This window comes from Crocuta crocuta, unplaced genomic scaffold (genome assembly GCF_008692635.1).
Source record: "Crocuta crocuta isolate KB4526 unplaced genomic scaffold, BGI_CrCroc_1.0 scaffold143, whole genome shotgun sequence".
In the NCBI taxonomy this organism is placed as follows: domain Eukaryota; kingdom Metazoa; phylum Chordata; class Mammalia; order Carnivora; family Hyaenidae; genus Crocuta; species Crocuta crocuta.
The window spans coordinates 1932556-1947574 of NW_027529175.1; the positions used below are offsets into that span (position 1 = coordinate 1932556).

The 15019-nt window shown below is 55.8% G+C and overlaps 1 protein-coding gene across 2 annotated transcripts in view; it reads right to left on the reverse strand.

The window, feature by feature from the left end:
- The window catches only part of RANGAP1 (Ran GTPase activating protein 1), a 32112-nt gene that overhangs the window by 3551 nt on the left and 13542 nt on the right, over positions 1-15019 (reverse strand). For both annotated transcript variants that reach the window (XM_077757941.1, XM_077757940.1), the window contains exons 5-14: positions 13472-13651; positions 10567-10701; positions 7417-7575; positions 5783-5896; positions 5291-5390; positions 5120-5204; positions 3910-4093; positions 2871-2990; positions 1317-1419; positions 65-153 (exon numbers count right to left, since the gene is read on the reverse strand). In XM_077757941.1, the coding sequence (XP_077614067.1) occupies positions 65-153; positions 1317-1419; positions 2871-2990; positions 3910-4093; positions 5120-5204; positions 5291-5390; positions 5783-5896; positions 7417-7575; positions 10567-10701; positions 13472-13651 (1269 nt within the window). The remainder of the gene's footprint in view (positions 1-64; positions 154-1316; positions 1420-2870; positions 2991-3909; positions 4094-5119; positions 5205-5290; positions 5391-5782; positions 5897-7416; positions 7576-10566; positions 10702-13471; positions 13652-15019) is intronic.

Here is a 15019-nt window from a genome sequence, read left to right on the forward strand (position 1 = left end):
GGGACTGGGTGGGTGGGGGGGCAGGCGTGGCCAGAACAGCCCCCTCCCTCCCCTGCAGCTGCACCTTGAGCAGACCCATGTGGATGAGGAGCCTGGTGAGGAAGGCATTGGAGTTGAAGGAGGATGAGCTGAAGGCCTTCTTCATCAAGGCATCTGCAAGACAGAAGCAGCAATGGGGCACGGAGTTTGCAGCAGCAAATAGGCTGGTCACCAGCCAAGGTCACACAGCTCCGGCACACGTAGGCTGGGTCCTGTCTTCTGCACTAATCAGGTGAACACAGGGTAGCAAACCGCGGTCCCAGGCCAAGGGGACAGCCAGGGGAAGGGCTCAACCTTGTCCTTCTCATGCTGACCTCACACACTGCAAAAGGACTTGGGGACCTTGCACAACCAGGGTGGGGCAGGGAGGGGGGAAGTTTAAGTGAGGCAGATCACCCTGGGGGAGATCCCAGCCATTCTGTAGAGGTGAGAGGGAATGAGCACAGAAGGGAGGGGAAGGAGTGGCTGAGGATCTACAGGCACTGTGCGGCACACACTTCCATGCGAGGCTGTTCTGGGAAACAGAATCCCCGTCAACACCCACAGGGCTGGGGCCTCAGGGAGCAGACTTAGTGACTCCCCCTGGGCCTCAGCAGCGTACCCAGCCTTGCTCCCCACTGACCCTCTTCCTCAGTGCCACCCACAGGGCGCCAATCCAGGAGAAAGCACCACACGTTTCTCTACTCCTCTCTACCCCTTTTCACGTGCTGGGCCCTTCCTTCCCTGTCTGCCTGACCAAGCCTGACCACACTGTGGGGCTCAGACTTGCGTGGTCAAGCGGAAGGGGACGGGTGCTATAATGGAGGTAACAGGGAAGGCGGCAGCGAGGGAGGGTCATGACAGAACCAGAGGTGTTGGGAAGCCTCGTGAAGGAAACAGGGAGAGCAGGCATCCTCCAGGTTTCCGGGTGGAGGCGACTGTGTGCAGAGGCTCAGTTGAGGACAAAAGCCAAGGTCTCATGGCCTCTCCTCTGAGAGGACTGCTTCCATAAGGCCTAGGGGCCGGGGCTATCTGGTCTTCCTACAGCAGATGCCTGGCTGAGTTCTAACTGTATGTAACTGTACGGCTTTGGAAAGGCCTCAGTTGCCCCACCTGCAGAAAACGGAGAGAGCAGCCAGCCTACTCCATGGCAAGAATCCAACAGAACAGGTAGGAGGAGGCAGAGAGCAGTACATACTTGAGCACTGGAACAAAGGGTTCCAGCCACCGTAAATGTCATCTGAGCCCTGATGCAGCAAGGAGGCAGGGCCATCCATGCCCCGCCCAGCCCACATTACCTACTGCATCTTGCACTGCTGTCCTCACTGTGGCTTCGTCCTTAAACACAGACGACACCTTCAGGAAGGCAGAGACCACCTTTTCCGGGTCGGATGTGTCAGTCTGAGGACACAAGAGACAATGGCTGGTCACCAGGGGCCAGAGCCCCAGGGAAGATGTGCCTGCACTCTGCTGCAGGCTGGAAGAGGCCTTGGTGAGACACGGCCTCGCCCCCACACTGTCCCCTTCAAGCCAGGAACAGGCTGGCCCATGGCAGGGATGCAAAGTATACAGAGGATGCATCAGCGTTACAAAGGCTTATTCCCGTGACCCAGCGCTCCCCTTTTTGTAAATTAACCTGAACAAAATAATCCAGAGTATAGGCTAGACATCATTCACATGCAAGGAAGCTTAACTTCACCTAACTTCACCGGGGTGGAGACAAGTGGAAACAATGTGAATGTCCAGAAACAGTGCCCGAGTGGGCTCTGGGGCAGTGAGCATGGCTCCTGACACAGGAGATGGCGAATGGGATTACAGGAAAAAGTGGGCCTTTAATCTCATTTGTCAGGGAAAGGAAAAAAAAAAAAAAGAGCACAGAGAAAACATAAAAGGAAATCAAGGGGCGCTTGGGTGGCTCAGTCGGTTAAGTGTCCGACTTTGGCTCAGGTCATGGTCTTGCAGTTTGTGAGTTCAAGCCCTGTTTCGGGGCTCTGTGCTGACAGCTCAGAGCCTGGAGCCTACTTTAGATTCTGTGTCTCCCTCGCTCTCTGACCCTCTGTCTCTCACACTCTCTCTCTCAAAAATAAACATTAAAAAAAAAAGGAAATCAGCTAAAATGCCAAGCTAGCTCTGAGAGTGGAAACATTTTATTTTCGCTGGATTCATCATTTAACCCTCTCACACTCTGCTCTCTCATGTGTAGCCCAGGGTAACAGGTCTATGTTGTGGGATGGCCAGAGGGCTAAATAATTAAACCAGATCTAAGGACTTGGAACGGTGTCGGGCAGACAGGAGGCGCTGGATGGTCACCTCAGGATGCAATCAGTGAATGAATAAACGAACAGACAAATGAATAAGCTAACTAACCGACAAACGAGCAAGACCGGAGGAAGGGCACACTACTCACATGACCTCCACAGGAGCCCTGGGCAGGACAGCTGTCTGAGGACACAGGAGGGAAGCCCAGGTGTGTGCACATGAGAGTGCTGCGAAAACTGCCCAGGGGTCACTAGGTGCAGCAGCCCTGCCCCTCCTACAGCCCGAGTGTGTTTCCAGAGACAGGGTCACCCGCAACCTCCGGAGGTTGACAGATACACTGGTCACACTCATGTGTATTTTAAAAACAAGGGGGGGTGGCTAGCTGGCTCAGTTGGAAGGGTATGCAACTCGAACTCGGGGTTGTGGGTTCGAGCCCCACATGCATTATAAAAATCACTTACGTACATAAAACTTTAAACAGGCACACCTGGCAGTCCCCATTCCCACTGACAGCGTCCCCTCCCAATCCCGTGCTCTGCTTCTCCCTGTCTCCACGGCACGCTCGGCTCGGAGGTGGAAGCATGGTCACCTACCTGCTGGGCTATCAGCACGGAACTCTTGGGCCCGAGGCGCAGCAGCTTCTCTGGGGAGGGGAAAGCCAGGAAAGTAGAGACGTCTGCGGGAGGCGGGGAGGACAGCACGGGCGCCGGCTCCTGGGGGACAGGCAGCACAGGTGGCTCTGCGGAGGTCCGAACCCAGACTCCTCGCCCAGAACACGCAACCCTCGCGCTAGGCGGTCAAGGCTCAGAGTCTCGGATTCTTCCTCCCACTCACGTGCAGCCCCCAGAGGGTGAGGGGCCCACAGGCGCTGGCCCTGGCTCCTAGCGCGGGAGCCTCCAGGACGGGGGCAAGCCACCTCCTTAGGCCGAGTGCCTCCTTGCCAAGACACACGATGCCCCAGAAGTGACGGGAGAGGCGCGCGGGGGCTAAAGTGGGCCCCGCCAGGCGCTGCAGTCTAGCCCGGATAAGCACTGCTAGCCAGGTGCCCAGAGAACAACTGAAAACTGAAAAGTGCCTAGCCACTTGTTGAAATGCTTCCATAAACTAGAAAAAAAGTGAAATTCAACATGAGTGTGGGGTCCTTGTCCAACCTGTGGTTCTCCAGAGTTTTTACTTGGGAGCCCATGAGGGAAAGGACACACCAACCTCTCGGCGAGGCAAAGGGACACCAAGTGTTCAAGCTGGGCCAGTCTCCAGAATGGGGGGGGCTGTCCCTGCGGGTCACCAAGACGGGTAGGAAAAGAATTTCTATTTACGCCTATTTTTTACCCGATTCTTTCAGAGGTATTTATATATGTTTCACACTAAACAGTACAGCCGCGTCATATATGCTATAATCACGTCACGATGCGTAAGTGAACAGACGCGTCTGTACTGGGATAAATATAAATGTGGATGAATACAGCTACACTGGGATGACTTTCTTTTTTTACTTACAGGGGTGCGCATTCAAAAATAGTTTGCACCCAATGTACTTAAGTAGATTCCACACCTACCACCCCTGAGAAGATGTCCCAGGACTTCACATTTGAGAACCAGGGCTCTGATCCTGCCAAACGACAAGAAACTCACTCCACTGTTTGGGTCCAGAATCTTCCTTGATGGTGTGGATGACTCCTCTCCTTGCCCTTGCTGCGGCTCTTCCTCCTCCTCCTCCTCCTCTTCCTCCTCCTCTTCCTCCTCCTCTTCTTCTTCCTCCTCCTCTTCTCCGTCCTCTTCCTCCTCCTCCTCCTCGTCATCCTCCCCCTCATCATCACTGCAGAGGGGAGCTGGCTAAAGCAGACCCTCCCTGCCCAGCGGCCCATGTTGGCTCCGAGTCCTGGCTCCACAACCCACAGACCCCAGTCAGGCGGGAAGGGGCTTGCGGAGGATGGGGGCGCAGCTGCGCCTAGGGTGGGGGCACGTGGGTCACCAGGGAGCCAATCATCCATCTCTCATCACCCAGGGAAGCCCCTGTTGTGAACACGGAAGAGCCACATCTCGACCCTGTCCCAAGCGGGCCCCTAGTCCTCCACTGGGGAGACAGAGAAAAGGAAGAGAACGGTCCGTCATAGCTGAGGCCCAGGGCTTGGCAGGAACACTGCCCAGGCTGAGACGCTGTATCTCACTGCACACTGCCCCGTGGCTATGGGGGGCGAGGGGATGGGGGCTTCTGGGACTGTGAGCCTCTCAAGGCCATCTGAGCCCCCAGTTCTAGCAGCAGCACATACGTAGAACTGAGGGGACAGAAGTGAGGGTCTGACAGGCGAATGAAGCTGACCTGGGGGCCAGAAGGGCAGAGGGAGCAGTGCTGATGGCGCAAACCGACTCCCACCCAGCTGGAGGGGGCAGCCCCACCTCCCCGGCCCCGACCTCTGCTCCCGCTCCACGTGGGCTCCGCAAACCCTGAACTCCCTGCTCTCTGGCATCAGCCTCTTCCTTTTTGGACTCCATCTCCAAGTCTGATTCTAAGAACAATCCTGAGCTCACCCCCATCACCACCCTGACCCCACTGCTACTCTACCATATCTGTCAGCTCAGATCAAAGGTCATCCCTTCAGGAGCCTCGCCACCTCATCCACTCCAAAGGGTGACCACTCTCAGACCCTTATTGTCTCTGAACGCACACTAATCTGATTATTCTTGGCCACCCGTTCTGCCAGTAGAAGTCCCACGAGTCCCAAAAACCTTCATGGTCTTACCCTTGTGACCCTAATGCCTCGTACAGCATCTGGCCCACACAGGGGCTCAAACAACGGTTCCTCAGTGAATAAAAGTAGAACCTCAGCCCACAGCTCCCTACCTGAGGGAGGCCAGCACCTTGGCCATGTTGAAGCCATCTAGCACCTCCTGGAGCTGCTCGCAGCCTTCTTCTCCCAGCGCGTTGCCTGCTCGCGGAGAGGAGGAACAGAGCGTCAGGACAGGCAGCAGGGCCCACCCGGCAGGCCTGGGCCAAGGCCACCACTCCCATTACCATTGAGGTCCAGCTTCTCCAGCTCGGCCTTGTCTGCCACGGCCTCCGCGACAGCCAGAGCTGCATCTCTCTTGATTTCACAGAACGACAAGTTCAGCTCCTGAAAATAAGAGGAAGGAGTAGAGGCCAGCAGAATCATGGGCCAGGAGACCCGGTCCTCCTCTGAAGCCTGTTTTCCCCAAGGGAGGGTAAGGCTCTGTGCTCCAGCCGGGCACCGACAACAACAATGGCAGCTAGCTAGCCAGGTGCTCGATGTGCTCTCTTCCTCTATGCCGCGATGGCCTCCACCACTCTCTCCTCCCATTTCCAAAATGAAGAAACTGGGGCTCACATCACACAGGTGAAGGGAATTGCACAAAATGAGAGAGAAGTGGCAGGGCTGAGCCATGAACCCAGGCCCACTTGGCCTTAAAGACCATACCCCTGCCACCCACAGCCCCGAGTTCAGAGGACGCCCAGACCCGAGGGGGAAGACACGGGTGGCGCCGGCACCTTCAGCTTGGGCAGGCCCCCACGGACTGCATCTGCGATGGCCACAGCGCCCTTGGAGCGCACCAGGCAGTCCCCAAAGTTGATCGCCTCCACCTGCCGCAAGGTCTTCAGCGTCTGCGAGGAGGAAGCAAAGGCCAGGATGAGGGTGCAGGTCTCCCAGCAGCCCTCTGAGGCCAGTGGCACACCCTGTGTCGGCCTCCACTTGGTCAGGCCTTCTCAGAACCTCACCAGCTCTTGTCACTCCCACCCACCCCCGGGCCTCTGGCTAACCTCCCTCCACTCCACTTCTTTGTTATACCCAGAACCTTCCTGAAGCACAAATCTGACCAAGTTGCACCCCAGCTTAAAATGCTACATGGCTGCCTATGGGAGCCTATGGCTCATGGGAGAGTCTCAGAATCAGCAAGGCCGTGAGTTCCTTGCCCCCCTCTCCTGTCCACTGACCCTCAGATACATCCCGAACCTTGGTTGTTTCAAACCAGCACCAATAGAACAAAGCCCCCCTCCCATCTCTGGGCCTCTCCCATGCTGCTGATCCCTTTGCCTGAAACACCCCTCTTTGTCCAAAGTCCATTTGTCTTATACAACTTGGCCAAAATGTGACTTCTTCCAGAAAGCCTGCCCTAAGTCTGATTTGAACTTCCTGCACGTTCCCCTACACTTGCAGACGTTTCTGCCAACACCCCAGAGCAGCAGGACTAGGCTTCCGTGGAGTCTTAGGGCCCAGTGAGCCCCCATAGTCATGGCCCTGAGCTGTCACAGGCGACTCCCCTCTCTCTGTGAACTAGGGACTCCTTGAGGGCAGAGTCTAACTCAAGTCTGCATGGCCTGCACTGGACAGGGCTGGATAAACAGCTGACGAAAGAATCAATGAGAAAAGCAGTCAGGCTGGAGCAGCCTTCCACGCAACCTCTGAGAACAAATCCAGCACCAACAGTTGGGTTTACAGAGGCAGCTCAGGAGGAAGGAAGTATGGACACTCAGAGCTGCCCAAAGAGGGTGCGGGCAAGCTTGTGACATACGCCGTGTTCTGCAATGTTCTGGAATGTACCCACGAGGTACACATCTGGTGGGTGGGCAGAGCTGCTAATACACGCATTAAAAAGGCAGCAGGCAAGATGCACGTGGGTGGCTCAGCTGGTTAAACTTCTAACTCTTGGTTTCAGCTCAGGTCATGATCTTGTGATTGATGGGCTCAAGCCCCACACTGGGTTCTGTGCAGAGCCTGCTGGAGATTCTTTCTCTCCCTCTCTTTCTCTGCTCCTCCCCTGCTCCCTCCCTCTTGCTCTCTCTCAAAATAAGTAAATAAGGGGCGCCTGGGTGGCTTAGTCGGTTAAGCGTCGGACTTTCGCTTAGCTCATAATCTCACGGTTGGTGGGTTCGAGCCCCGCATCGGGCTCTGTGCTGACTGCCAGCTCAGAGCCTGGAGCCTGTTTCAGTCTGTGACTCCCTCTCTCTCTGACCCTCCCCTGCTCACGCTGTCTCTCTCTCTCTCCTAGAAATAAATAAAACATTAAAAAAAAAATTTTTTTTTAAAGAAAATAATAAATAAATCAATCTAATCTAAACAAAACAAAACAAGGCAGCAGCCAGACCCTGCTTACTGCTCTCTGACCCTACTGCTCCCGCCTCACCTTGGCCATAGCCACAGCGCCCTTCTCAGTGAAGGTGTTGTCATTCAGGTTGATGACCCGCAGCAAGGGGTTGATGGCGAAAGCCTGGGCCAGAGCAGTGACACCTGGGTGATTGATCCCATTCTGTGGCATGTGGACCTCCTCCAGAGTCCCGATGATCTGTGAGGGGCAGGAGAGACAGAACAGAATGGTGGGCTCCTGAGCTCCAGCAGGGACATCTAATAGGCAGGAAAGTGCCATTACACACTAGACATGGGGAGGGGCTGCCACCCGCTTGGGCACGGGCTTGGCCATGGATATTTGGGGCCACCTCAAAGCAGAATGCTGGGCAGGGCTTCATCTGATCCTCTCCACAGCCTCATGAGGGAGACCAACCTGAGACTAGGAACTCCTCCAGGCAAAGACTAGGGATCAGAAAGGCTAAGAAACTTGTGCAGGGTCACAGCGCAGAACACAGGTTTCTGTGTCCGGTGTCCTCCACACTGGGAGGACCCCAGGTGTTGGCAAGGAGTCTGCCACAGTCCACCCTTGCATACCGCAGCTCCACTGGGCCTATATTTCTTGGGGCACTCCTGTGCCATTCACACAGTATGACTGGTGCTCCACATCTACCTCCTTTTCTAGGGGGCGGGGTCTTCTCCAACCACCCAGCCCTTCATCCAAACCTTTTGACACTTCCTTCTCTCTGCTTAGAACATTCTGTGTCCTTTGTTGGCATTTTCATGATAGACTGACTCCTATGCAGTCTTTCTATACACCTCTCATTTTGGATACCTCCTCCCCCAGGAGGGCTTCCAGGATCCCCCCACCCCCACCCCAGGCACAGTCCAGTGCTCTGCCTGTGTCCCCAGTACTCTGTCCTTCCACTATCACAGTGTTCGTCATCTGGACCATCAACGACACCTTCCTGTCTACATTCCACCAGTTTCCAAGGTCTCAAGGAGCCCATGTCTCGGTCTCCGCTGCCACCAAGGACTGAAGCCAGGCCTGCGAGAACTCTCCACCCAGGGACCTTTCTTTGTTCCAGGGCGCCCGGAACAGCGCAGAGGGTTCACAAGTAGATACAGGCAGGCCAACTGAGGAACACTACCAGTCAGGGCGTCTCACTATTTTCTGTGCCACAGACCCTCCAGGCAGTCTGGCAAAGCCCCTGGCTCCCTCCTTAGCATACTTAACAATTTTAAGATAAATTACATAGAACTACAAAGGAAATCAACTCAATTGGAAGACAATCCTCAAAATACTTAGAAAATACAGCAAAGGTGTGCTGTAGTATGTGTGTTGATGTTCCTTGTCACAGAGGCACCAAAAAGCAGCACCCAGAGGCAAGTCTGCAGTTATTGTAACACTAATGCGTGAGAAATGTTTCTGTGTGTTGGTACAACTATCAGATGTGAAAATATTTGTGATTTCTACCGTTAATGCAACCTTGGGCGGTTTTTTTTTATTTTTTTAATTTATTTTTTGAGAGAGAAAGGAAGTGCAAGCGGGGGAGGGGCAGAGAGAGAGGGGGACAAAGGCTCTAAAGCAGGCTCCATGCTGATGGCAAGGAGCCCGATGCAGGGCTCAAATCCACAAACTGCAAGATCATGACCTGAGCTAAAGTCAGACACTTCACCAGCTGAGCCACCCAGGTGCCCAATTACAGGCAATTTTAAGGCAGTTGAGGTTTACTGTCTACTTTTATAACTGAAGAGAACACTACATCTTAGGGGCACCTGGGTGACTTAGGTCATGCTCTCAGTTCGTAAGATCAAGCCCTGTATTGGGCTCTGTGCAGCACCTGCTTGGGATTCTTTCTCTCTCTGTCTGTCTCTGCCCTTCTCCACTTGCACTCTTGGTCTTTCCAAATAAATTAATTTAAAAAACCACTACAGGGGCACCCGGGTGGCTCAGTCAGTTAAGCGCCTGACTTTGGCTCAAGCCATGATCTCACAGTTCGTGGGTTCGAGCCCCGTGTCGGGCTCTGTGCTGACAGCTAGCTTGGAGCCTGTTTAAGATTCTGTGTCTCCCTCTCTCTCTGACCTTCTCCTGTTCATGCTGTCTCTCTGTCTCTCTCAGAAATAAAAACGTTAAAAAAAAAAGTTAACTGTTTAAAAAAATAAATAAATAAAAAACCACTACATTTTAATTACGTTAGTGTTAATAATCATGCACTCTTCCCCCACCCACGTCCAAAGACTTCCTGGGTTCTATCCACAGACCCCAAGTCCAAGAGCACAGGAGGACATCTGATGGATGCCTAGCACAACCACAGCGTTCCATTCCCAGTGCACTGGGGACAGCAAGCTGAGGGAAGGAGCGCAGAGAAGGCGTAACCCCTAATGTCACGATGTTTACAAGGACGGTAACTAGGCTCCTCCAGCTCCAGAGGCCGCAGGAGCGTCCCTGTAGCCTGGGGCCCAGGAGGGCACTTGTCCCCACTATGCTCAGTCTCCGCCTGAGGCAGGTGAGCTCCACCAGGTAGACGGCCTTAGGTAAGAAGGCTATGGGGAACGTTGCTGTGGCCTGAGCACAGTTATCACTGCTAGGATACTGCTGGCCACAGAAAACATTTACATTAAGAGAAAAGACTCCAACATCCCTAGCCTCATGGGGCGGGGGATGGCCCTCTCCCAGAGCTCACAGTCAAGGTCTCAGCAGTGTCGAGGCAGGGCACCAGCACAGCTGTGAGGGGAGAGGAGACTGGAAGGAGAGGAGTGGGGGGAAAGGGCACCTGGGACACTGCCCCCTACCTCCGTGTCCACGGTAAGTCTGAGGACTCACTCTATCTCTGTGCCCCACCCACTAGAGGCCAGAGACACTGACCTTCAGGGAGCCCAGGCCAACGCCTTGCCAGGCTGTCGTCCGGCTCCCTGCTCTGGCACCTCTGACTCCTGTACCTGAGCCTGGCAGACCTCACTCACTGATCAGAGCAACTCAGTCTTCTTGAACAGGATTCCTGGGAGCCGCTACCAATTCCCCTGCAGTGGTAGACCAGACACGTGACACGAATTCTGCCCACTGCAGGATGAGCCAGCAGCTCAGAGAGGGGAAGCAGCTTGCCATAGGCCTCACAGCTCAATTCCAAAGTAGGGAACGCATACCAGGACTGCAAAAGCCTCGCCTGCCTCAGGGCGTGGCAGGGCCAGAAGTGCAGAAACCACTCACCCCAAAAGCTTCTGCCAAGGCGGTGGCTCCATCGTTCTCAAGACGGTTTCTGCCAGCCACGAAGACCTTCAGGCCCAGAGGCTTGCCCTGGGCACTGGACTTCCGGTGACACTCAGTCAGAGCCGCTGCCAGGATCTGCGGGGGAAAGACAAAGGGCCCAGAACTAAGGCAGGGGGCTCTGGTCTTCAATATCCCACGCCACCTACCGGTGGTGGACACAGGGACAAAGAACTGCTCACAAGCACCAAGGTCATACTGCATGCGTGCCAGCACCCCACAGCTAACGACAGAGGACTCTCTCATACGCCACTTCCTGTGTGCGTCCCACCACCCTGTGCCTCATGTTAGAGACGGGAGATAAAGACCCGGAGGGAAGGGAGACACCAACACGGACAGGTCAATTTAAAGACAGGTCCTGGGAGGGCACTCCAGTCAGCTCATTTTACTGCCAGATGCCCTCTGTCAGCGGAGGACCATCGTGATTCCCACTTTCTGGCTAAAGAAACTAAGGCTCCAAGAGGAACAGAAACATTCCTGTAGTCACCAAGCAAGTGGGAGAGTCTGGCCCAGAACCCAAATCTTCTGGCATCCCTTGTATGTTCCCCAGTGCCTAAGGGGAGCTGGCCAGGACCATGGCCCCACCACACTCGGCTGGCACACGCTTGTGCCCAGGCCAGCCTCACACGGCAGGGTCTCGGCTGCTCGGAGGAAAAACCAGACATCCAGTTTGTCCTGCTGCTGCTGCTATGGTGCCAGGAAGTGGCTTCTACACGGGTGATGCCAAAAGAACCAAGAGTTAGGGGCGCCTGGGTGGCTTAGTCGGTTAAGCGTCCGACTTTCGCTTAGAACCAAGAGTTAAAAACTACTGGCTGGTTGCTGGGAATCAGAGACATCCCGGCAAATGAAACAAAGGTTCACAGGAAGTGCAGCAGGAGAGAAACAATGTTTCCAGAGCACCTGAAGGTCAGCTGCGGGCTCAGTGAGGGTCCTTTCGCACCTCATTTCAACCTCAAAGTGAGCCTGGGAGACCAGCGGCATTGGCTTTCGTCTATAAACATGCTTTTATCCATAAACAAGGAGGCCGAGGCTCAGACAGGTAAGTGAACTGGCCAAGGTCCCACAGCAAATATGTGTCGGAGCCACAACTGGCAGCCAGGCCAGCCTGCCCGTACTGCTCTGTCCCTGGGGGCCATCACCAGCCTGACTCCTGCTGGGGTGGATCGTGCACATGCTCAGTGAGGAGGCTGTGGACCTCTGCCACCAAGCAGCCTCCTCGGGAACCTTTGCAGAGGCGGTGGCCAACTGTACCAGCACACCCCATTCCCCCCAATTCCCTCTGGGGCCACCATGGTGAGGTCATCACTCCTATAAGAGTCCAGCTTGGGGACTCTGGGTCTGGAGAGCTCCAAGCACAGGGCTATGTCTCATTCTCACGTGAATCCTCTGGGCCCCTCCAATCTCCATGTGCGTGGCACACGACACGGTGTGCAGCCCATGGACCACACTGAATGCATTCCAGTTGGAGGGAACAGATCTTGAAGGACTTGGGAGACCCAGGAAGGGCGGATCAGCAAGGCCAGCACCCACAAGATGCGACAAAAAGGTCTCACCGAATGAGTGGTGAAAGAGGTAAAGACAAGTACGAATCACATTCGAGAGCAGAGCAGGGCGGCCAGGAATCTCCTGGGGTTCAAACTGCCCTATGCCATCCCACGTACTTGAGTAAGGGCAACGCCTGATGGCCAGTTCTGGAAGCCCAGGCCCCCGGGACGGCTGCGCCCGAGGCAGCTGATGGGAAGCTGAGGCCGTTTACAGACAGGTGGCCACTCCCCCAGCACACCCCACTCTGGGTTGGGCTGGACCTGTTTTCTGTGCTGATGCCAGCATTTTAATGTCTTCGCACACGCACGGCTTACTGCCCAACTAGACTTGGGGGGTGGCAGGCGGAGACGGCTGGGAGCACGCCCCGGATCTTCCTCCCAGGGCAGGGGAGAGGCAACGGGCACCCCTGCAGGGGAGGCCACGCAGAAGCCTCAGCCTGGGACACTGCGAGCACAACACAGGCTCCTCTTGCTGCTCCGACACACGCACAGAAGCAGGTTCAAATCCCACGTTAGTCCCACCCTAGCGACGCCATCTGGGGACCTGACCCAAGTCCAGTTAACTGGAAAACTGGGAGCAGCATCAACCCCCCTTTCAGCCTGGGTGGGAGAACTAGGGTAATGCGTTTAACACATCTTCAGAGAAGACGTCCCCAGTCGCTGTTCGCCCCTGGGCCCCAGTCCTTTTCTTTTGTTCAGAATGTGAGCAAAGGGAATTGGCCTTTCTGGTATCTGGGCCTAAAGGAGCCAGAATGACCGGAAGAGAAAGAGGCTGGGCTCCCTCGGTACAGGTTCTGGGGAGAGAAGAGGTGCCTTTCTGTGCTGACCAGCCTGCCTGATTGGGAGGACAGGGGAGGCCCCGTCGAGGCAGAAGGTGAGCTGTGCCCAGGCCCAAGCAGTCCCTCTTTCTGAGCTCCCTCCCCCACGGGCACACACCCGGCCTCACGTGGCTCTGCCAGCTGCTCTGGGGGCACAGCAAGTCTGGATGCCCAAGCCCTGCGCTCTGCAGAGCCAGCAGGTCGGGCCTGTATGCGACACTGCCTCTGTGTTGCCAAGACAACACTGAGAACTGGGGAACGGTTGCTTGGCAACCCCACCCTCCAGGCCTCCACCTCCTCTCCCCACTGGCCACAGGCTGCTGCCGTTGAGGCCTTTCTCCTCTGAAGAGAAAAACCACAGCCCAGCCTTCCCAGGTGGTGGCCAAGGGCACGCATTTCCAATGGATGCAAACGCAGCAGGAGACGGGGCAGGAAGGGAAGGAGGGTGAGGGACAACAGGGAGGTGCGGGAGCCCGCCACACCCACCTTGCCACCGCCGATGCCCATGCCACAGTTGTTGAGTTTGAGCTCGTGAAGGGTGAAGCAGGCAGAACTCTTGAGCAGGGCCTCGAAGCCTCGAACGCCGTCGGGCCCAAACGCGTTGTCGCTCAGGTCCAGCTCCACCAGCTGCGCCCCAGCTGTGATGAGTCCCTCCCCTAGTGAGGTCTGGGCACAGAGAGGGCTCGTCTCAGATTCATAGAAACCCACCAGGTGCTGCTTCTGTGCCAAGACCCCTTGCCCTCAGGGGGCCCCCAGGCAGAGACACAGACCATTTCAGTACAGAGCTGTCCCTATTTTATGTCTAGGACCAGAAACCCTGAACAGGGCTCCCAACTGAGGTGGGGCATGGGCCTTGGTATACATGGGGGTGGTCAGGGAAGGCTTCCTATAGGAGGTGGCATATGAGCTCAGGCTGGATGAGAATCAGTCAACCACACATAAGGAGATTTCAACCAACAGCAAAAGCATGAACATGAGCAAACAAAAGAACATAACGAAAACAAACGTGAGGCAGCACACTGTGTGTCTAGTGACAAGCAGTGGACTCCGGAAGAGGCTAAGGCTGGAAGGAAAGAAGAGTCAAATCAGGCAAGAGCGCCGAACATCAGGCCAAGGACTATGACCCTAAGAGCCTGGGGGCAAAGGGCTTTGAGGTGGGTGAGGGACAGAGAGGACACATCCTCCAAACCTGAGGAGGGCACACTGACGTGCAGGGGGACGCTGGAGGCGGACTGCCCGCCCAGGAGCACGAGGCAGTGATCCGGGCAGCAGAGGAGGAAGCCAGCTGGCCAGTGTGGTGGGAGACGGGACAGAGGAGACGGGAGCCCCCAGTCAGTTCCGGGTCCCACAGAGGGAGGAAGACCTGCCGAAGCTGGGTGTTTAGAGGAGGCAGGCACCACCGATGTCCCCTGGGTTTCTGGCAGGCACTGGGCTGACGGGTTTCTCTCTCCAAGCCACAGCCCAGGACCAATGTGCAAGGAGACGCCGAGCTCTCCTGGGAACCTCCCGGGCTGGGGATTCCTACAGTTCCCCAGGAGACAGGCGAGGAGGGAGCTCTACCAGAAACCGGGGGCAGACCCGGGGCGAGGCACGCATTATGCACATGGTTCCCAGTGGAAGGAGTGGGGGAGGGGAGAGACACTGTCCCTGCCCAGGCCACCGACAGGATAGCTGAGGCCGTTTCCACTGTCCTCCCCACCACTGACTCGGCAACGGAGGGCTATTCTCTGGCTGCCCCAACCGCGGGAGAAGGCTGAGCCCCTGTCATCTGGCCTCGACAACCCCCAGCCCTCCCACAGCCAGAGCTGGGGAAACCCTCTGTGTCTGCTCCACCATCCCTGCAACTCACGCCTTTCCCGGACCCCGAATTCTTTTATCTGCCTTTCTAAGATTCGCTCACTGTTGGTAATAGGGAGATAAGAATACCTCCTTTAAAGACAGAAATTTGGGACGCCTGGAAACTCGGGATGCCTGGAAACTCAGCTGCTTAAGTGTCTGACTCTTGATTTCAGCTCAGGTCATGATATCACAGTT